Source organism: Dasypus novemcinctus, chromosome 16 (assembly GCF_030445035.2).
Source record: "Dasypus novemcinctus isolate mDasNov1 chromosome 16, mDasNov1.1.hap2, whole genome shotgun sequence".
NCBI classification, from domain to species: domain Eukaryota; kingdom Metazoa; phylum Chordata; class Mammalia; order Cingulata; family Dasypodidae; genus Dasypus; species Dasypus novemcinctus.
The window spans coordinates 11621343-11643154 of record NC_080688.1 but is presented as its reverse complement, the minus strand read 5'-3'; the positions used below and the strand labels follow the sequence as shown (position 1 = coordinate 11643154).

The 21812-nt window shown below is 37.6% G+C and overlaps 1 protein-coding gene across 1 annotated transcript; it reads left to right on the top strand.

Annotated features, from left to right (window-relative positions):
- Positions 1–2896: 2896 nt before the first annotated feature.
- Positions 2897–20830, top strand: TRIM58 (tripartite motif containing 58). The gene is made up of 6 exons (XM_004472324.5): positions 2897–3393; positions 5536–5631; positions 8160–8390; positions 11387–11409; positions 11520–11620; positions 17205–20830. The coding sequence occupies exons 1-6, from the start codon at positions 2971–2973 to the stop codon at positions 17759–17761; spliced, it is 1431 nt and encodes a 476-aa protein (XP_004472381.1). The 5' UTR covers positions 2897–2970; the 3' UTR covers positions 17762–20830.
- The last annotated feature ends 982 nt before the right edge of the window (positions 20831–21812 follow it).

Below are 21812 nucleotides of genomic sequence, written 5' to 3'. Positions count from 1 at the left end.
AAATATATTTTAAAAAAAGAATTGGTTTCAGGAACTCAAAGCAGCAATGTTGAAGAAGTTAGAGAAAGAGAGCTGGGAGGAATGGCCAGATGATGGATGATTACGGATTTAAATGAATTTAAATTTTGTCAAAGAAGGCAAGAGACAGAAAGAAAGGAATATTAGAGAAGGGGGGTGGTGGTTAGCTAAAAGATTTGGAAGTATATAACCTATAAATGAGTTAAAGGATGAATTTAGGCTCAAGGTTAAGATGGACAGTGCATCAGAGCGGCGGACTTGGCCCAGTGGTTAGGGCATCCGTCTACCACATGGAAGGTCCACGGTTCAAACCCCGGGCCTCCATGACCTGTGTGGAGCTGGCCCATGAGCAGTGCTGATGCACGCAAGGAGTGTCCTGCCACACAGGGGTGTCCCCCGCATAGGGGAGTCCCACGCGCTAGGAGTGCCCCCCGTAAGGAGAGCCGCCCAGCGCGAAAGACAGTGCAGCCTGCCCAGGAATGGTGCTGCACACACAGAGAGCTGACACAACAAGAAGACGCAACAAAAAGAAACACAGATTCCCGTGCCTCTGACAACAACAGAAGTGAAAAAAGAAGACGCAGCAAATAAACACAGAGAACAGACAACTGGAATGGGGGGGGGGAAGGGAGAGAAATAAGTAAATAAATCTTTGGAAAAAAAAAAGATGGACAGTGCATCAAAATGGTGTTATATCAGGACAAACAAATAGGTGTCTAATTCACCTTTGAAGAAGAAAGTCCATGAAAAAATACAAACTTAACTTAGCCCATGTTTATGCAACCAGAAAATACCTGGAGATGAATTCACTTATCCATTTGTAAGTACAATGAAGTCTAGTTTTAATCAAGTCCACTTATTATCTGCATGGATGTGCCATAATGGAAATTTGTTTTTCCAATAAAAATGGTATAAACCTCATGCCTAGCCTACCAGTACCAGAAACAAAAAGAGGCATAAGCTCAGTAACTCCAGAAACAAGGAGGAAAGAAGTGCCATCTGACGATAATACTGTCACTCCATTGACCCCTTCAGTACAAGCCAGTGTGAACTTTCCTTAGCCTACCAGGCAATAGGAAATCTGGAATAAGATTATCTGTGTCAGCAAGTTGCCCATAAATTTGAACAAATATATAGTTCTAATGTGCCTCAGTTTAAACATCTGTAAAATAGAAAAAAAAAAAGTTCTGGCAGTTGCCAGAGTCATGGAGAGGTAATGCAAGATCATACGTAAAACAATACAAGATGACTCCCACAGAAGAAATTATGTAACTGTAAATGAGTTAAAGGTAAGTAAAGAAGTATAACCTTCATTCTGGGTCCAGCTTCTGCTTTCCTATTCTTAAGCCCATGCATTTTGTGATCCTCATAGTTTTGATGCTTTGCTCATACCTGGACAATTTTATTCTCAAAAATCAGTCCATTTCAATTATTCCTCAAACCTTTAGACCCTGACCACTGCCAAAGCTCCAGGCCAAGACCTCCCCCTTAGAATAAGGACCCAGAAACTTCACAGGAGCCTCAGTTCCTGAGTCATGGACCCTGACTCTCTCTGTGACTTGATCTGTTTGTATTTATCTGGCCCTTCATGCCAGCCTACTCAGCATTCTCTGAGCATCTGGGTGCATCCTGCTCCCTTCTGGCACAGTTCACTTTGCATTCTGTGCCCTCTGGCTGCACTGTCTTGCCAAAGACACCCTTCCTGCTCGCCAGTCACATTCATCCTTCAGATGGCAGCTCAAAGACTCTCAAGGGCCCATCCCTTACCCTGAAGATAGTTTAGGTTACTCTTCTATAGTCCTGCAAAATAGGTGCATTCCATTTTTCCCAGTTATTAGATGTAATTATAAACTAGTCTGATGGCATGTTGACCTCTTCATATAGATCTTAATGCTCCTGGAGAGGCAGGGCCATATGTATTTCACTCACCATTTTTCCCCAAGTACAAGGTAGTTTTTTAGACTTTCGCATCAAACCTGTGCTGAGTGAAGAATTTAAGGGTGAAATGAATTGCTGAAGGCATGTTCCACCATCAATTTCAACTCATGTGTATTGATATTACATTTTACTCAGATGACACTACCTGGAACTTGTCTACTTTCTGTATGAGATCATCATTTTCATCTTGATTCAGCCTTCCCTGTGGCGATGGCATCCTTGCTTTCCAATCATATTCCTCCTTCTATGTCTGTCTCAACCTCCCCTATTCGACCAGTGCTGCAAGGATAGACTTCTGGTGGAAGTATTCATTTCAAGGAATGTCTTGGCCTGTAGCTTTGTCATCCAAAATGTGCTTTGGAACCATTGTGACACGACCGAATTTGAGGATATTTGCTTAAATGGACTACCTATTTATTTACATGTATTGAATTAGTCCTGGGAAAAAGACCAATCATTATTGTATACACTTTGCCATTTCCCCTTGAGATATTGTCATTTCTTTTCCATGAGGTAATTAATCAAAGATGGAAAATTGACCTTTTGAAAAAAATATTATGAAAATTGGTCTTGTGTGTAAGGAAGGGAGGGCCCAGGTATAGTCAATACTGTAAATATAGTAAATAGTTTTAACTACTGAGCTAAAAATTAAAAGAAAAAAAAAATCAGCAATTCCTCAAAGCTATTGACAATGGGAAATGTGAGATTATAGACGCCCTTAAGGTTCAAAATGACAGATTGCAATTAGAAACACCCACTGTCCTCTAGGGTGAGGGCTTATGAGCATGTCCATTTCATACTTGTGATTGAGGATGTCTCAAACACAGCTTGTCACCGGGAGGGGCTTATTTGGACTCTTGAACCCGAGCCAGTGTATCAAGCCCATCCCGTGCCTGCTTTTCCTGAAGCTGTGGGATCCCTCCCTTTCTGTGCCAGACCACGAGAGGAGATAGTGCGGGCAGCCGGGGCCAGGCAAGGCTGCTATCAGCGGGGCCAGGCGAGGCAGGGCAGGCCATGGCCTCGGGGCCTGTCGGGGAGCGGCTGCTGGAAGAGGCGAGGTGCCCGGTGTGCCTGGATTTCCTGCAGGACCCGGTCAGCGTCGAGTGCGGCCACAGTTTCTGCCTCAGGTGCATCTCCGAGTTCTGCGAGAAGTCCGACAGCGCCCAGGGCGGCGTCTACGCCTGCCCGCAGTGCCGCGGCCGCTTCTGCAGGGAGAGCTTCCGGCCCAACAGGCAGCTGGCCAGCCTGGTGGACAGCGTGCGGCAGCTGGGGCTGGGCGCGGGGCGCGCGGGGACGCGCCTGTGCGCGCTGCACGGCGAGGAGCTGAGCCACTTCTGCGAGGAGGACCAGGAGGCGCTCTGCTGGATCTGCGACACCACCCCCGAGCACCGGAGCCACCGCATCACGCCTCTGCAGGAGGCCGCCAGAGCCTACCAGGTGAGAGCTGCATCCTAAGCGCCGCGCGCGTGGAGAGGCCTCATTCCGGATCTCGACGTGAGGCTTTGACCGAGGAGCAGGCAGAGCCGGAGATGTTAACTTGCCCAGAGAAACAGAGGCAAAGGATAGCACCCAGTATCCTGAGTGACTCCCACCTCACTGCCTACCTCCCCATCTCCTTCCTGAAAATTCACCCTCAGGTTGGAACGTCTTGCTTCTGGTCCCGGTGATCACCCTTTGGGATCCCTGCTCAGGCCCCCACATTCTTTAAGATGAGCTCTCCCAGAAAGCCTTACCCCGTCATTTACTTATTTTTTAAGAATTTATTGTAATGGGCTTCCCGCAAAGAAAGGGTGGGGAACATGCAGGGTACACGGGCACGATGACATGGCCAGAGCCACAGCTTCTCTCCTGTGGAAGGGGCATGAAAAGAATAGGCCATGGCTGGGGCTGGAGTGGAAAAGGGAACAAGAAGACACTGCTGCTCCATTCCCCCACCCCAGGAAGCCCCTCCAGTCCCTGGAGGCCCCCCACTTATCCTGGCCCCCTGAGAGTCCATCTCTTATTCTGCCTGTGGCCCTAGCGGCTCTCTCCTTTTTTGCTCCAGCAGACTTTTCCCCTGATGGACTCTCAAGAGGAGTGATGCTTGGGGCCTGAACCCAAACAACCCTGCCTTAGGAGGGGACAGCCTTTGCCTTCCCTGCTTCTGCCCCTTTCCCGCTGCCTGGGACAGACTCTTTGATTGCCCTTTGCCCATCATTTAATGCCATGCAGGTCTTACTCTTCCTGATGACTGGCCTGGACTCTACAACTTTGACTCTGCTCGTAGGGCTGCTTTCTCTGAAGGGTTCTCATTTACCCTGCATCTTTGCAGCCAACTCTCCACAATAACTCCTTCCTATAAGGCCTTGCTCTCTGCAAGGTGCTTACAGCTACCTTAATGTTAATTAATATTGTCACCCAAAAGACCGTCAGGTTTGAGCCCTGGTTAAGCATTGGTTAAATGAACCATAGCACCTGGGTTAGATCACCTTCAAACCCTCCACCTTCATGCATTGCCCACACTCTGGTCTGTACATCTAGAATTTCTAGGCTCCTGAGTCAAGCTGCTCAGCTCTTGTCTTAACTAACCATGAGATCCAACAAAATTAGCCGAATCATCGTTGAACCCAAATATGTCACAACTTTTTCATCTCCTTGCTGTGGTTTACGTTTTATTTCTTCTTTGAAAATGCTCTACAAGTGCTTTATTACTTCCAAACCCCAAAACAAATATCACTTTCTGATCTTGCCAAATGCTTATGCCAATTCTATTATTTTATGTGCAGCACTATGGACAATATTAATTCCATTCTCCTTTTAAAAACAATTTGTACATAAGAATTGTAAATGACTTTGGAAATAAGGTTTTTTTTTACTGAAAATGGGTGATATGTATATCTTTGTGGGTGTCTCCTGTAAGCAAAGGAAATGTGTTTACCCCTAGCAAGGATTCTAGAGTTGAAAGGAAATTTAGCTGTTATTGTATTATTGTGTTACCCTTTGAGAGTTTTTACCACTTATTGTATTTATTTTTCATTTATGTTAACTTAGGAAGTTCACTCTAGCCCAAAATAATAATAGTAATAATAATTTAACAATAATGATAATACTGTTAACAATTTTCTCATTATGAATTAATATTTTTGATAAGTTGAAATATAAAGATAAAATATCCTCACTTTCCAAGCTTGCAATAAGAGTCATTTCATCTATTGTATATTTTTAACAATCTCTACCTAAATTTTATATTCATTACAAGTACTATTTTTCCCTCAAATTGATATCAAATTACATATAAATATACTTATTTTACTAACTCACATTTGTGAGCCGTTCCTGCAATTAAATATGCTGCAACACTACTTTATTTTTAACTTTTACATTAATTGTACTTTTAATATTTTAAATAATGTTGCAATGACCATACTTTTAATTAAATTTTTGTTTCTACCCTGATATTACCCTTTTAAAATATATTTATGTTTAACGTAGTGGACAGGTACTATTTAAGTTGATTTTATATTTCCTGAAATATCTGGCTGGACCTTAGGTACCTGAATGCAGGCATATGTACAGATTTCATCATTCTTTCTCAAACAGGTAAAGCTTCAAATGGCTCTGGGACTTGTAAGGAAAGAAATTGAGGAAACTTTGACTCAGGAAGCCAATGTGGGGAAGAAGACTGTCATATGGAAGGTAATGAGATATTGGGCTTTCAAGAAGCTCGCTCATCCCATTCACTGACTGTCTTCTCCACTCTTCTAACACTCGAGCTCCACACACTGAAGAACAAAATATCTCAGTACCACCCCGGATCATCCTTTTATCCTAAAATTATATTGTCTATCTGGTTCTTCTTTTTATCTTTCTTGATACTATCATATCCAAATGATAAATAAATAGCTTTACTGGTTTTGATCTTACTTTAAAATTCACTGTTGTACTCTTTATTTCACACAAGAGATCATCATGCTATCACTGTTTAAAAACATTTGTTGGATGAAAGAAATAATGAACATTTCACAACATTATGACCAATGATATATGCATAATGTTGACCATTTTACATAGGAGAGGATAATCTGAATTTTCAGTCTCTTTTCTTGGCAATGTGCTTTTAGATATATATTTCCTCTTTTCTACACCCTGAGTTTATTTTTCCTTTCCCCACCATTTTTATTTATGCACATGTGGTTGCAACCAGGGATACACCATTCTCAACCAGGGAGATTTTATCCCCCCATGTACATTTTGCCATGTCTGAAGATATCTTTTGTTGTCATGTTAATAAAAGGGGAGCGGAAGTGCTGTTACGGACATCTAGTGCTAAATATCTTACATTGCATAAGGACAGTCTTACAAAATAAAGAAATACATGGTAAAAAAAAAATCAATAGTGCTTAGTTTGAGAAACTATATGTATTTCTAGAAGCTGTAGTTCCATATATTTATAGAATATATAATACATATGTTCAATATATTATATAGACTATACCTGTTCTTTCTCCTCCAAATAACTATTCTTCTCTGCTTAATTTTATATTATTCTATTTCTCTCTTCTCTTTGAAAATTGTCTCTTAAACTATATCCTTACACAGATATTTACAGAAGAATAATTTTTGTTTCAGTTTTCTTTCATAAATGGCTTAATCCTTTCCCATTGTTACACACATTATATGTAAAATTAAACATTGCTTAACAATTTTTGTTCTTCCCAGTCTTCTAATCTAAGTCAAGTGTTTCCAACCTTGGCCTCACCAGAGGATTATAAAATAAGAATCTCCATATCCATGATCTGAAACCCCACATTTTTAAAACCTCTTCTAATTAAAGTAGAGAAATGAAGTTAGGATCCTGTTTTATGCCATGTAAGCTTCCATGAACTTTAGCATCAAGAATGTATCCTTGTTAGCAAAATGCAAGAAGCACCAATTGTGATAAAAATGAACTCTAAATTCTAATATAAACCTTCTTCTCTCTATATCTGTACATATAATTGTATTACTCAAAAAGACAGTGTCAAAGAAGGAGGAATTGCAACCAAATACATTCCCACTGCACCTTGCTTCTCTTCTCCAATATAACCCCACTCCATGCCAATGCCTGAATATAAGACCTACTCTTCAATAACCAAATCTTTAATATGGGAGATGAATTGGTCATATTTATATGGTTGTATCTTACGGAAATCAGAATAAGGAATTTTGAGTTGCTCAATTTTAGAAGAAAGCCAGGAACATATTGCATCTAGTAGTTTAGAGTGTGGTTAGAAGAAGGTGGCAATGGAAAATTGAAGAAAGGATTTGAGTGTTCTTTGGGGTTGGGGGGAACCATTATTAGAGGTTAAAAAATGTTAGTAGCTTATATCCTTTAATCAAATGAAGACATTATAGTAGTTAGTAATGGGAGATGGATATGAGACTTTAGACTGGGAAGATAATTTCATAATGAGTTTGAAACTACTTTCCAACATATACCAATCTCAAGAGAATAATATTTAGATGCTATAATCCTGCATGCTTGCATTTTCCTTAGTCTATTCATAAATTGTAGGTGTGAGATTCAGACTAGAAACCAGGATTAAATCCTTGAAGTAAACAACAATAAATGGCCTAGAGAACATTTACTATTTTTTTTTTACTTAGGCAGAGAGCCTTTGCCTTTACTGTATCATGATTATCAAATTTCAAAGGGAAGTTTATGTTTCTTAATGTCTAAATCTTTTTTTTATTCATGATACAAAGGCTGGTCTTTCTAATCTAATCATGATTCTACATATTTCTCATTCTATTGACTAGTCTAATAGTTAATAGTAATATTTATTGTATGACTGCCTTATACTAGTCACGTACTCAGAGTTTACTTGGTATTTAGCTCTAATTTTCTTACTACTTCTTTTCCACATTTCACATGTAGAATTAAAATAACAATATTTAAGTGCATTGCCCCCAAGGGTATGGTAAAACGAGCACACAAATCCATCAGTCTTTGTCAGACTCTAACTTACAAACCGTTACTAGGCCACATCTTTTATGAATGGTCTATTGTTTCTAAATATTAGAATACAGCCAATCAGTCCACAGAAGTATGAGCGTAGTGGACTCCAGACATTAACTTTTCCTGCTACATCATCCAATACGTGAGGGTGGAAGTCCAGCCTGAGCCTTTTCCTGTGTCACACAGGTGCCAATCACTGAAGATTTGACACATTATGTCCCTATAGGAGAAAGTAGAAATGCGGAGGCAGTGCTTCAGGTCAGAGTTTGAGAAGCATCGTGGCTTCCTGGCCCAGGAGGAGCAACTTCAGCTGAGGCGTCTGGGAGAGGAGGAACAGACAACCCTGCAGAAGCTGCGGGAGAGCAAGAACAGATTGTTTCAGCAAAGCAAGGTCCTGAAGGAATTGGCAGAGGAGTTGGAGGAGAGGTGTCAGCGTCCTGCCCTGGGTCTACTGGAGGTGAGGCCAGAGTTAGAGGGTAGGCTGTGAGATGGTCAAGATAGATACTCTGACTGTGGAATTTTTAGATGGGTGGCTTATGCATTTACTTTCTTTTGGAAAAAGCCATTCTATAATTTATTGGATAGCATTATAATCCCAAATCCTAGCATCAGAATCAGAAGGGAACTTAGAGTATCACACAGCTAATTTTAAAGTTGAAAAGTTTAAATATTTCAGTTCATTAAAATCAATTTAAAGATTTACATAATTTTTTTTTTCTGTACTAAGTCAGCTCTTGAACACTTCTTAAAACTTCACAATCTGTCGATGATATTGTTACTTTCCAGTGATGGACATTTTGGAGTCATCTTTACTAACTTATTTCAAGGCAAAGAACCAAAAGTTTGAATCATATTTTAAATTGCCTAGTTTGAAATTTTTACTTTAAAATTTAAGGTCAATGCTAATTTCCTAACCCATATTTCATGACCATTCCGGGCACACAAGGAGGAATTGATGTGGGCTTCCATCAATGTGTTGAGTCTATCTATTTGGGATAATATAAGAGGATATGTGTAATAAGAATTTGTTCTTAATCCTCCTGAGAAGATAATAAGCTTCAAGTGAAACAGAAAAGCTATAGGTATTAATGAATATGTGTTAGTGTTACAATGTATCCATTCGTCTGGGCATTCTTTATTCTATCTCATCCCCAAGTATTCTTTTGGTGAATTCTGAACTATTCATATTTTCATTTAGGAATTAACCCACAAATTTTACCTTTTCAAGTATAGATACAGACACTGAAAGTGAGTTGGATATAAATATTTACAAATACAGTGACTAAACAGTGTCTGGCACACAGTGAGAGATTATCGAATGAATATATAAAAACAGTTTTATTTCATTTGTCTCATTATATCTTCAAAATAGCTATATATACTAAGTCAGGTCTAAATCAGAGTCAAAATGGAATTAATTTTTTAAATATCAGACAGTAAATAAACAAAAACTTAGCTATTTTCTTTTTTGAATATATATATATTTCAATTTTTAATGAAGCTTTAGATTACAAAAATGTTACTTCAAAAATATAGGGGTTTCCCATATCTCTAACCCCTTCACCTCCCATACTTTCCAACAGTAACCACATCTTCATTAGTGTGGTACATTTGGTACAACTGATAAACACGTATTGAACTAGCTATTTTAAATAGCACATCTATCATCTTACTTCATCTCAAATATCAACTTTATTTTAAATGAGTATTTTTTAGTCCCAAATGCATGTTCAAAATAATGTATAATACAAATCTTATGAAGAATATATTCTCAAAAAGTTATGTGTATATTTATGTTTTCCTTTTTCTTTCTTCCCCAGTACCTATAAGCTACATTTTACCTCTATTGCCAAGACTAGGTTCTATCATTCCTATAAAGGATAAGGCTAATAATTTCCTTGCTTTTATACTTTGTCACAATTTATTTGACAGCTGACTTTTAAAAATAAGCAGTAAGTGACTTTTAAAATAATCTATTTTAAAATAAAACATTACTAGATATGACTTCCATTTTATCCATTAGGTACCTTACTCACATATTAGTTTATAGCTGTGGTATGTTGGTTCAAAAATTTTGGAATTTATGCTTCTTTTACAGAGATATTTAGGATAATATTTTATGATTATAACTTTATCTGTTCCATAAATAAATTATGTGAATACTTACAATCTATTTTTACTCTAATTTTATTTGCAACAGATATATAATATCCTCTTTAGTATAACAACAAAGTGTCAAAATTATCAATTTGGAAAATATAAAAATAGATAGATGTTATAAGACTTAACCTAGACTTTGTCTATTCTGATTCATTTCTAATAGAAAGGAATTGATTTAAATATTTCAAATTGATGAGAAAATGAAATGACAGTTTATCTTTGGTTTTAATTTTCTAAAAAGGAGAATGTTCATTGTTCTCCATAATTTTGTCTTAATAGTTAATGATTTCCAATAATTTCCAAAGAGATTTTTATGTTGAATGCCCTCAGTCTTACTGTAAGAAAAAAATAAGAAGATACACAGATGACAATTAAGCCCAGAAAAATATTGTCATTACCGTTCATCATTAGGGAGGTACAATTTAAAACCACACTGAGTTCTCATGCACTTAGTAAAATGCATAAAATAAAAATGAATGTTAATAACTGATAATACAAAACACTTGTAGGTATGTAGAGTAATTGAAACTCTTCTGTTTCTGGAAAGGACTCACTTACCCTAACCCAGTGATCTTTCTCTTTTTCATTTACCGAAAGAAATGAAAACATGTATTCACATAAAAACCTATATAATAGTGTTTATGTTCCATAAATGGAAATAATCACGTCCATCCACAAGTGAATGGAAAAGATAATTGTAGTATATGTGTTCATATATATCATAATGTATCAAATACATTATGCTGAGTGGAAGAAGCCAAACTCAGAAAGTTGCATACATTGTGATTCTACTTACATCACCTGCTGGCTCCCAAAACTGGAAATATATGGAAGTGACTGACTTCAGTGTGGTTGAGAGGACATTTGAGCATGATGGGAATGTTCTGTAGTTTGATTGCAGTTACACAATTGTATGTATTTTCAAGTTCATATAACTTGACATATAGAAATGGTGGATTTTTATGCATATATATTAAAATGACCATAACTTTACAACTACTGTCTAAAGAAATCAATCTTTGCTTCAAAATAGGCATTACCTTTACAGGAAAGGTTGTGACTAGAAAACAGTGAAATGGAGTGCTCTGTAGTATCGGCAATGCTCTGTTTTCTTCTGTTTATTGGGCTATTTTCAGGTCATGAAAATTCATTAAGCTTCTCACGCATGATATCTGAACTTGTTTTTATGCATATTATCTATAATAAAACTTAAACAAAGGAAGAAAACCTTAAAAAAAAAAAGCAATTCAGAGGTCTAATTGACACATGACTGTGTTTTCCTTTCACTTTCAGGGTGTGAGAGAAGTCTTGAGCAGGTATGTTTACTTTTCAAGTCAGCGAGGGTGTTGAGAGCGACCTAGGCGGTCAGTGGATAACCCTAGACCTCAGGAGCAACACTGAGATGTTTTGCTCTGTGCGCTTTCAGAAGTAACAGTGTCACACTCTTGGAACCAGAGATCATCTCCATGGAGCTGAGAACAAGATGTCATGTCCCTGGAATGAGGGAAATGCTAAGGAAGTTCCAAGGTATGTTGGGAAAATGCCGTACCTCTGGTAGGGTATCATTGCAGTTTGTTAAAGTATCAGTCAAGATTTCAGAGGCTTAGTGTCTCAAATCAGCAAGGTGTCTATTTGTTACTGGGGCTTCTGGTCCCCATCCTCTCACTCTGAGGCCCTCACTCTGCATCCCTGGCTGATAGTGGCTCCACTTCAGTCATGGTGCTGATTGCCATAGAAAAGAGCAAGCTTAGGATGTATCACACACTGCTTTTTTTTTTCTGTTTACATTTATTCTTATGATCCACAGAAGTTCTTTTTCTATTAAATTTTTAAAGAAGCTTTAGATTACATAAATGTTACATAAAAAATATAGGGGATTCCCATATGCCCCACCCCCTCAGCCTCCCAATCTTTTCCACATCAACCACATTGCTTCTTAAATGCATCCCTGCTGAAGTGGTGCACATCTCTTCCCTGATAATTTCAGTAGCCAAATTCAATCACAGGACCATGCCAAACTATGAAATGGAACAGCTTCCTGTGTTCAGAAAGATGAGCATAGGGATTTTTGTGAATATTCCTAAAGACAATCATATTCATTGGCATCCATGTAAGCACAATGGACTTGAAAACTCTTATCAGTTCTAACGTTAGGAACAATAGTAACAATTGCTCTGCATTTCCTTGTTTATAAAAATGGAAGAATATGATTGTTTAGAGGACTTAATAAACTGTATTTGAAAACACATATGCAAAAATAATCAATATGAAAATGTTACAAAATATAAATAAGAAGGGTTTGATTTTTTGACTGTCAATTTGAGAAGTGGCTTGAATTAGCCAGTCCATAAAACCAGGAATAATCAATTATGCTGATTTGAGAATAAATGTAATGTCATAAACTTGTTGTTTCCATTTAATTATATTATTGTTTAAAACAGTGTAGTACCAATATTTTAAAATTTCATTCTTTAATCCAATTCATGCCATGAAATAAAAACTGACTGTTCCTTAATAGGAGCTATACTATTACAGCAAGAAAATTTTGTCCTATGAGAAAACCCATCTTAGCATTACTGTTCAATGATTCAACCCATGTTCTAACTGCAGATAATATGTACTAACAGTATGACTTGATGCAAGTCATAGAAACGTCCATATTCAGTATCTTAATATTTTATATTGCTTTTTACAATATTATGTAAATAATAAATTAATGCAACAAATAATTGTCTATTTTACCACTCACTCTTTTAAGCCCTGGAGTGTATCACTGAACGAAACAAAAATTTGCACTGATCCACAACTTCATGTTTAAAATTTTAATTATGTTACACAGAATGTTTGAAGATGATTCAAAATACTGTAGAAAAGGAAAAAAAAAGAATGAAATATGTTTTACCAGAATTTCTGGGATGCGTCATATAAATTTAAATTTGGTGATCAGGGAAGACCTCACAGAGCAGGTGGTAAAGCAGAAAATATCTCATCTGGAAGAGAAAGTACCAGGCAGTGCAAACTAATGCCATAGACTGAGATGGAAGCATGTTGGGTGTGTTTCAGGATTTGCAAACAAGCTAGTGTGGTGCAGGAGAGTGTTTGAGAGGAGAGTCAGAGAAGTCAGTGAAGGACCAGGTAGTACAAGTCCCTGTAGAGAAGCCACTCAAGTGTGATGCTTTCTCTCTGCATGAAATAGGAAATCACCAAAATATTGTAAATGGAGGAATAACAGCATTGGATGCATGTTTTAAAGGGATCACTCTGCATGCACTGATGAGAATAAATGACAGAGGGCTAAGGACTGAAATGGGAAAAGCAGTAGGGAAATTTTGTGGTAATTCATTAAGAGATGATGGTGTATTGGAACATGGGGACAGTACTAGAGGCTTTGCAAAATGGATAAATCTCAGTATATTTGGAAGGTAGAGTTGACAAGATTTTCTGTTGTATTGGATATGACGTATGCCCTTAGGTATATTGGGCACCCCAAAATAGATATTTATCGGTCAGAGTTTTCCAAGGAATTAGAACCAAGAGGATATGTGTGTATGCCACACACACACTTACAGCATTCTACGTCTCAGTTGTCTCTTAATTTTCTCCCCTCTCCCTCTCTGTATACAAATTTTCTCTTCTTATAAAGACAGTCTGCATATTGAAGAAAGGGACAAACCTGATCTAGTTTGACATCATCTTATCTAACAACATCTGTAAAGATCCTGTTTCCAAGTAGGGTCTTATAAAAGGGAATGGGTATTTGGACTGCACTTATCTGTGGTGGCTTGAATTGTGTCCCCCCAAATGGTATGTTCAAGTCTTAATTCCCAGTACCTCAGTATGTGACATTATTTGGAAATAGGGCCATTACAAATGGAATTAGGAAAGGTAAAATGAGGCCATTCTACGGTAGGGTGGACCCTAATCTAATATGACTGTTGTCATTGAAAGGTGGTGATAATTTTACACAAACATAAGACAGTCACATGGTGACTGATGCAGAGTGTGCTGTGGATTGCCAGCAAAACACCAGCTGAAGCCAGGAGAGAGACATGTAATAGATTCTTCCTAGGCTTCAAAGGAAGCATGGCCCTGGTGGTACATTGATTTTAAACTTCCAATCTCCAGAACTGAGACAATACATTTCTGTTGTTTTAATCCATCCAGTTTGTGAGACTTTGTTATAGCAGCATTAAAAAATAAACAAATAAAATAAAATAAAACTAATACAAAGTATCAGAGAAAGAGAAAAGTTATGAATAACTCCAAGATTTTGGATCTCAAGGACTGGCATAATGAATTTGCCATTAACATTGATGGAGAAAGCTGAAGGTGAGGCAGAAGAGAAGGTGGGTTAGGCACATGTTGGTGTTCTGATGAATGTTAACTATCCACTTATTGATGGCAGTTAAGAAGGATTTACCAATACAATTTTCGGGAAAGGTCTGGGTTAGAGATAGGCATTTGGAATCAGGAAGCATATGAATGGAATTTAATCAACCCATTAGCCAACACAGAGAAGAGGTACATTTCCTGAGATGACTGGTTTCTCCAATGTTAGTGATGGAGGAAAAGAAGAAAATGGTAATGGAGACAGGGATGATGAGTAAAACGGGGGGGGGGGGGGGGGGGGGTGAGGGAGGAGGGCCGGGGAGGTAGAGTTGACACTTGTCCTAGGAAAATAGAAGGAAGGTTTTCCAGGACAATGGGATTCTCAACATTGTAAGGTGTTATAGAAAAGTCATGTAGGATGAACTCTGATATCTGACCCTTCATCAATGTGGTCATGGTAATAAGGACACATACAGTTTTGGTTGGGGGTATGAGTCTATTACCAGCAATTGAGTTTAGAGAGAATGAAAATAGGAAAGAATAGGAGGCAGACCTTGACCGGACAGTGTATGTCCTCCCATAGCCCACTGGGTGGACTGGGGGAGAGTGTAAACTATAATGTGGACCATTGGCCATGTGATACAGCAGTGCTCAGAGATGTATTCACCAAGCGCAATGAATGTCCCATGATGATGGAGGAGGTTGTTGTTATGGAAGGAGTGTGGTGGGGGGAGGGGTGGGAGGTATATGGGGACCTCATATTTTTTTAATGTAACATTTAAAAAATAAATAAGGACCAAAAAAAGTCATTTCAAGGCCTTTAGTTGTAAAGGGAGTAAGAAATGTGCTGGCATAGGAATCATATATAAAGACAGGTATGTTGAATTGGCCTAATACAATTCTATGGCCTATATATCTAATCTCTACTATTTATTGCTACAAAAGATTAGGAAAATTACATAAACTCTGACACTGATGTCCAGACTGGCTCAGCTGGGTCTTTAGCTTAGGCACTCACAAGACCACATTCAAGGTGTTGACTAGGTTGGGCTCTTTTCTGAAAGTTCCAAGGAAGACTTAATCTCCACTCTCATTCAAATTGTTAGCAGAATGCAGTTCCTTTCAGTTTTAGGTCAAAGATCTCATGAAAGGGATCGATTTTTGATTTTTTACTTACAAAGTTAAGAGATTTGCTGCAAAATCACCCAACTTTGAAACTAATTCTTTCTAGTGCTGCACTGGATGTAAATCTGTTTATAAGATACTTTGGAAGTTGTCCAGTGATTTACTTAATCCTTGGAATGACAACAAGAAAGTCCAAATAGGCAGAGATGGGCAGGAACTAGAACCTCAAGTTGGTGAACAGTTGCTCCATTTATGAGAACGCCTTCCACTGGGAGAAAAAACCACAACTGATTGAAACTCAGAACTCTTAGCTGGATCATCATGCCTATTTAAAATCAATGAATGTACTGACTTCCAAAAACTGAGATGAAGTTGTGGTTTATGAATGGGTTTTTCTAGGTTAGAGCATTGCTTCAGAACCATCATCTTATTATAAAAGACAAAAGGATCATTTAAATTTTTTATTTTGGCCATAGGGAATGATCACATAGAGTTTGTTAATTGTATGTTTATTATTCAATGAAATCTAGCAGTTTATTTGGCAAAACAACAGCTACTTTAAACATTTAATTTGGAGTGAAACATTTGTTTAAAACACTGACTTAACAATTCTTAATGATGATTTTTTAATGCAAAGTATATTGTTTTCTTTTAAAAAAGGCCTGAACTATCACTAAATCTAAGCACTGTTTCGGAAGAGTCAAATCTTTACAGTTATCATTAAAAAGAAACAAACAAAAAACAAATAACCAAATTCCAAATTGTTACTTTTAAAAATAGCATATGCTGATTAAGGGCTATTCTTTCTGCTACTTTTAATCTGTGATACAATAAGGAAAAGGTGACTTTTTATTTTTAGTGATTATGAAATATAATAAAATCTGAAGAAAGACAGAGAATCCCTCCCTGCATTTGATCAGATAAAAAAACACACACACACACACAAAAGATCTTAATGTCAGTTGAGGGTGACTCAAACCTCCTTCAAGTTTACTTGCATTCCTCATTCCATGACTCCTCCATCTACAAAGCTGCTAATGGAAAACTGAATGTGAATTTCTCTGAATTTCCTGTCTGCTCCCAGTTCTCCAGCCAGAGAAAACTTTTGAATTAAATGGACTCCTGTGATTAGATTAGACTCACTCAGATAATTTTCCTTCTGTCATATACTGCAACAAAATCATGTGAATAATACCACAGTATGGTGGTTATGGGGTCCATCACGGAATTCTGCCAACCGAAGTACCTTAGCTTTGAAAGTAGTGGATTTTATAATAATGTGGTTTTCCTGTAGGTTTTGAGGGAAAAAACTGCAATCATTTTAAATGCAGACAATCCCTCTAAGTGGATACAAGTGTTTTGGGTGTAAATGAAAGGAATGCAAATGGTTATGTTCTTGATTTGTTTTATCATAAGAATGGTTATGTATACATTGGACCATAATAAATCCTGGATGATGGAACATGCAGATATAATAAGGGAATACACCAGAAGGCAATAAAGAATATGCTCAGGGACCTACAAGTTAAAATCAATATTTTGCTTTCTTTAGGGGTTATTAGAGAGAGATGAATGAGAAACTATGTGACTATTACCTCATTGTCACAGCTCCCTGAGTTTTTACCATTTTTTCTGTGCTACAAAATTATTTCCACAGTTGATGTAAAGCTGGATCCTGCTACGGCTCATCCTAGTCTCCTCTTGACTGCTGACCTGCGCAGTGTGCACGATGGAGAACTGTGGAAAGATGTCCCCAACAACCCTGAGCGCTTTGACACATGGCCCTGTATCCTGGGTTTGCAGAACTTCTCCTCAGGAAGGCATTACTGGGAAGTCTTGGTGGGAGAAAGAGCAGAGTGGGGGTTAGGTGTCTGTGAAGACACAGTCCCAAGGAAAGGGGAAACCACGCCATCTCCTGAGAATGGAGTCTGGGCCATGTGGCTACTGAAAGGAAATGAGTACATGGTTCTTACCTCACCATCTGTTCCAGTCCTCCAGCTGGAACGACCCCGCTGCATTGGGATTTTCTTGGACTACGATGCTGGTGAAATTTCATTTTACAATGTCACACATGGGTCTTATATCTACACATTCAACCAACTGTTCTCTCGTGTTCTCCGACCTTATTTTTTCATCTGCGACATGACTCCTATTATCTTGTCACCTATTATGGAAAATGAGTCAGAGAATTGGGCATCCCATGGGTCATCTTGACCCTACTGAAACTCTGTTCTCAAGATACACCTCATGCCAAGAAATGGCTCCTGGAGTAAAGAAGAGGGTACAAATATACTAAGCCTCAAAAGATGCCCTCATTTAGGTAGAACTTAATTGTTCATATGGAAATTTTCCCATAGAGACAAAAGAGAATATATAAATATCTGTACTTTTAAGTGTATTGTAGAGTGTTATCCTTTTAGAAATGGACGAATTTCATCAAACTCTATTTCTAGATGACTCCACAAACTTTCTTGATGAGTATTTCTTCACATTAATGGACCTTGTATTAAACTACTATCCCTATACATTAACGTAATTATTCATTCCTTTCAATATCCTTTCACTCCAAGTTTTTTTATATTAAGAATGAGAAATGTCAATTCTTAAGTTGGTTCAGGGCAACTGAATATTTATTTTGGTTCCCATTGTCCCTCTCTCCACTATTTTCCAGCAACACATTCATAATTCAGTTTCTTCTCCTTGATCTCTTCTCCTTCATAAGTCTCCCTCCTTCCTCTCTCTCCTCCACCTCTTCCTAATTCTCTTTCTTGTCCTTTTCCTTCTTTTTCTGTACTTTCCCTCTCCTTCTGCTTCCTCTTCATCTCTCTTGGTTTCCCCCTCTTGCTTTCCTGTTCTTAACTTTTTATGCATTTGAACCTTCCATTTTCTTCTGTATTAATATATGTCTGAAAATCATTTTTGTACATTCAAATTTCCTATCACTATATTTAATTTATTTAAACTCTCCATATTCTGAAACTGGTTTTTGTAGATTATGGGAGTCATTCCTCTAACTCTAATATCACTGTTTCACAGACCTTACCTAAGATATTAAATTTTGCCAATTATTTTAATACATTTTTATAGTATAAATTATCAGAATTTTGATTTCATATAGCTGTGATCTTATGACCAAGAAATTTGATAAAAGAGACCTCAAACAAAATTTCTTTCATTCTGAGCTACTTGTTAAAGTTCCTAAATGCAGAACAATGATACTAGTCTCACAGGGCTGTGAGAAAAGTTTGGTCATAAGTGATGTAATTGAAGTAAATTCAATTTCACTATTTAAATACAATTTAAAGATGATTATGATTATGATGATAATGATGAAAATGAAATAATAATTTTGGATTTATTTTTAAAGTTTATTCTGTTGCATCCCAAGTAAACTTTTTAATGTCATTGTAATCTGTTTGCTGTCATCTTTCTCTGTATCTATGTACACTACATAATTGAATACTCCAACTCTTCTAAATGCTAGGTAAATATTAATTAATGGTAAAATTAGCTAATCCTCCTGATAGTAACTTATTAAAAAGTTTATTCCTCTTTAATTTGAAACTTAGGGCAAGAAATTTTCACTTCCAGGGAGCTTTCTTTGATTGACAACCTTCAATTTCCTTCCAAAAATATTATTAACATTCTTTTATTACTTGACATTTTACCTCTCTGATCATGAACAAACCATTTCTCTTGTTGGTATTTTACAGATCATACATACCCTCAGTCTCTTCTATCCATGATCAGGTTAGGGAAGGTGTTCATGCACTGGGTCTCTGTCATCAGGGTTAAAATTGAGGCTGGTAATTTAGTATGAATCCTAGCTCCAGTGGAAGGTCACGCAAGGGTCCTGACAGAGAACATCAGAAGAAAGCCTCAGCAATAGACTCCCTTCTCTATGGGATGAGGAGTGAAGCAGCATGATAAAGAAATGTCTCCATGATTATTTTTTCCATTCTTCAGAGACAAGAGTACCTGCCAGGCAGGAAGAGGACTAATTTGCATGTCTCCATCCTTTACATGGAGTGAACAGGGATTTCTCCCTACAACCTAACCTTATGCATTTTTTTTATCAAGGTTTTTGTCAGTCACTAATCTCCTTCATCCTGTGCACTTTAAGCTTCTCAAAGCTTTCTGCATCTCCTATTATGGCCTCTTTTCCCTCCTTTACCAACTCCTAAAACTTTCCACTCTTCCCTCTGTAATTCTCATTCCTTATCAGGAAAATCCTTTACATCGATACCTATTTACTGACTTTCCATTTACCTTCTTCCTCTAACCTTTCCCAAGATTGTCAGACTTACATATTCAATTCTTCACTTGACCTCAAAGTAGGTATTTTAAATTCAATATACCTAAATCTTAACCCTAAATTTCTCCCCAATTACACCAGCAAATCTATTGGCTCTACTCTCCACATACATGCAGAGTTTAGCCAGTCCTAACAATTTATAGCCCTGGTCTGAGCAGCCTCCACTCCTTCTGTATTTCTTATGATCTGGTAAATTCTCCTGTCTCTATTCCTACACCTGCCCAACTATTTTGAACTTAGCAGCTAGACCATCTCTTTTAATACAAGTCAGCCATCCCACTTATCTGGGCCACATCCTAAAGTGACTTCTCATTCAACTTAGAGTTAAAGTCAACATCTTCATAATGAACTCTAATGCCTTAGAGGATGTGGCCCCCTTGATTCCATCTGCCTCTGCTTGCTTTTTTTTCTACTCTGGCTTTCTGACTGGATCTAGGCATTTTTAACACAAGGCCTTTTCTCAGCTGTGTTCACTGCCTGTTTTTCTCTCTTCCCAGAGGTCCCCTTGACTCTTTCCCTTTACTCCTGCTCAAATTCCAACTTCTTAGTTAGGACTACTCATTTAATATGGGAACTCTGCCCCAAAGCCCATCTTCCCAACCCCTTCACTGGGCTCAATAGTCGTCATTTTTTGAGGATTACTTCTCAGCATTAAATATATGATCTAGCTTTCTTGTCTCTTTGTTTTTTTGCCTTTTCTTGGCAGCATTCCAGCACCATGAGTGAGGGGATCTTATCTGTCCTTTCATTGACAAAGAAAACCTAAAACAATGCTTTGTGCGTGATTGTCACTCAAACGCCTCTGTGCTAAATGAATAAATGATTGACTATCTATCTGGAGGGCAGAATTAAATGATAGACCTGAATATGTTCTGTGAATTGTAAATGTTACAGTGATGTTCTTCTTGTCATTGTTGTGATTTATAACTAGAAACCGCTGAATAATAAAATTTAATGTAAAGTTTTGAGGGAGTCAAATCAATTTTTCCATATAGAGAATATTTTAATAGAAATGTTTGTGAAGATGATGGATTCCAGTGATACAATAATTTGGCAGGACCAGGTACCTCCACTAGTCTGAATATCCAATAACATCACAGTGACAGTTTTGAATTATGCACTGCCTCAATATCCCATATGCCACATCTAAGAACAGTATACTCTCTTCGGGTTTGGGGAGCTTTCATTAAACTTAAAGATACCAAAGCTTTATTTTTAAAACAACTCTTCCAACTTTGTGTACCTCCTTTCATTTGACTTGTGTAGTAGGGTTAATTTTTCTATAAATGTAATGCCTTGGATCTCCTCCCCATTATATGTGCACTCCTCTTTTTAGAGGCCCACTTTCTTTTATTATTCATTGGATATTTTTCAGTTCATATCATGCTGATCATTGTTTTTTCTTCCCCTTATGGACATATCATTAAGCTAATTGACAATCAAATTCCCTTCTTTCTACAAAAGTTGATTAAACTATCAAATCCTATATTTGAACTCTTGGTTTTCCTAAAATGTAACCTTCCACAACTATGTCTGTACTTTAGCAGAAGACTGGATGATTTATTCAGACAACAAATAAGATGCCTCCACTCCAAATCAGGTGAGTCATCTGGTAAGTGAACCAACTAAATATACTAATTATCCTGGTATGTTGAAAAAGCCCTAACTGAAGGAAAGTTGGAGGAGAGTGAAATGTGGGGCTGATTTGGAGTGAGAAGTAAAATAACCTCATTAGCAGGCAGAAGGAATGGAGCAAATTTAGATTAGTGATTTTGATTTCTAGGGTCCCAATGGAAAGAAAAATTGGAACACTGGGATCTATTAAATCTGTTCTCTGAGCACCAGCTTCTCTATGCATGTTTTATGTATGCTTCTGCTGCTCCTGCTGGATCCCCTTCTCTAATATTAATATACAGAGATAAGAGAAGGATGGAGGTGACTTGAATGAGT

Coding starts and splice junctions, on each gene's coding strand:
- TRIM58 (XM_004472324.5), top strand. CDS start 2,971: ATGGCCTCGGGGCCTGTCGGGGAGCGGCTGCTGGAAGAGGCGAGGTGC. Junction 5,632..8,159: donor AGAAGACTGTCATATGGAAG/GTAATGAGATAT, acceptor ATGTCCCTATAG/GAGAAAGTAGAAATGCGGAG. Junction 11,621..17,204: donor AATGCTAAGGAAGTTCCAAG/GTATGTTGGGAA, acceptor TTATTTCCACAG/TTGATGTAAAGCTGGATCCT.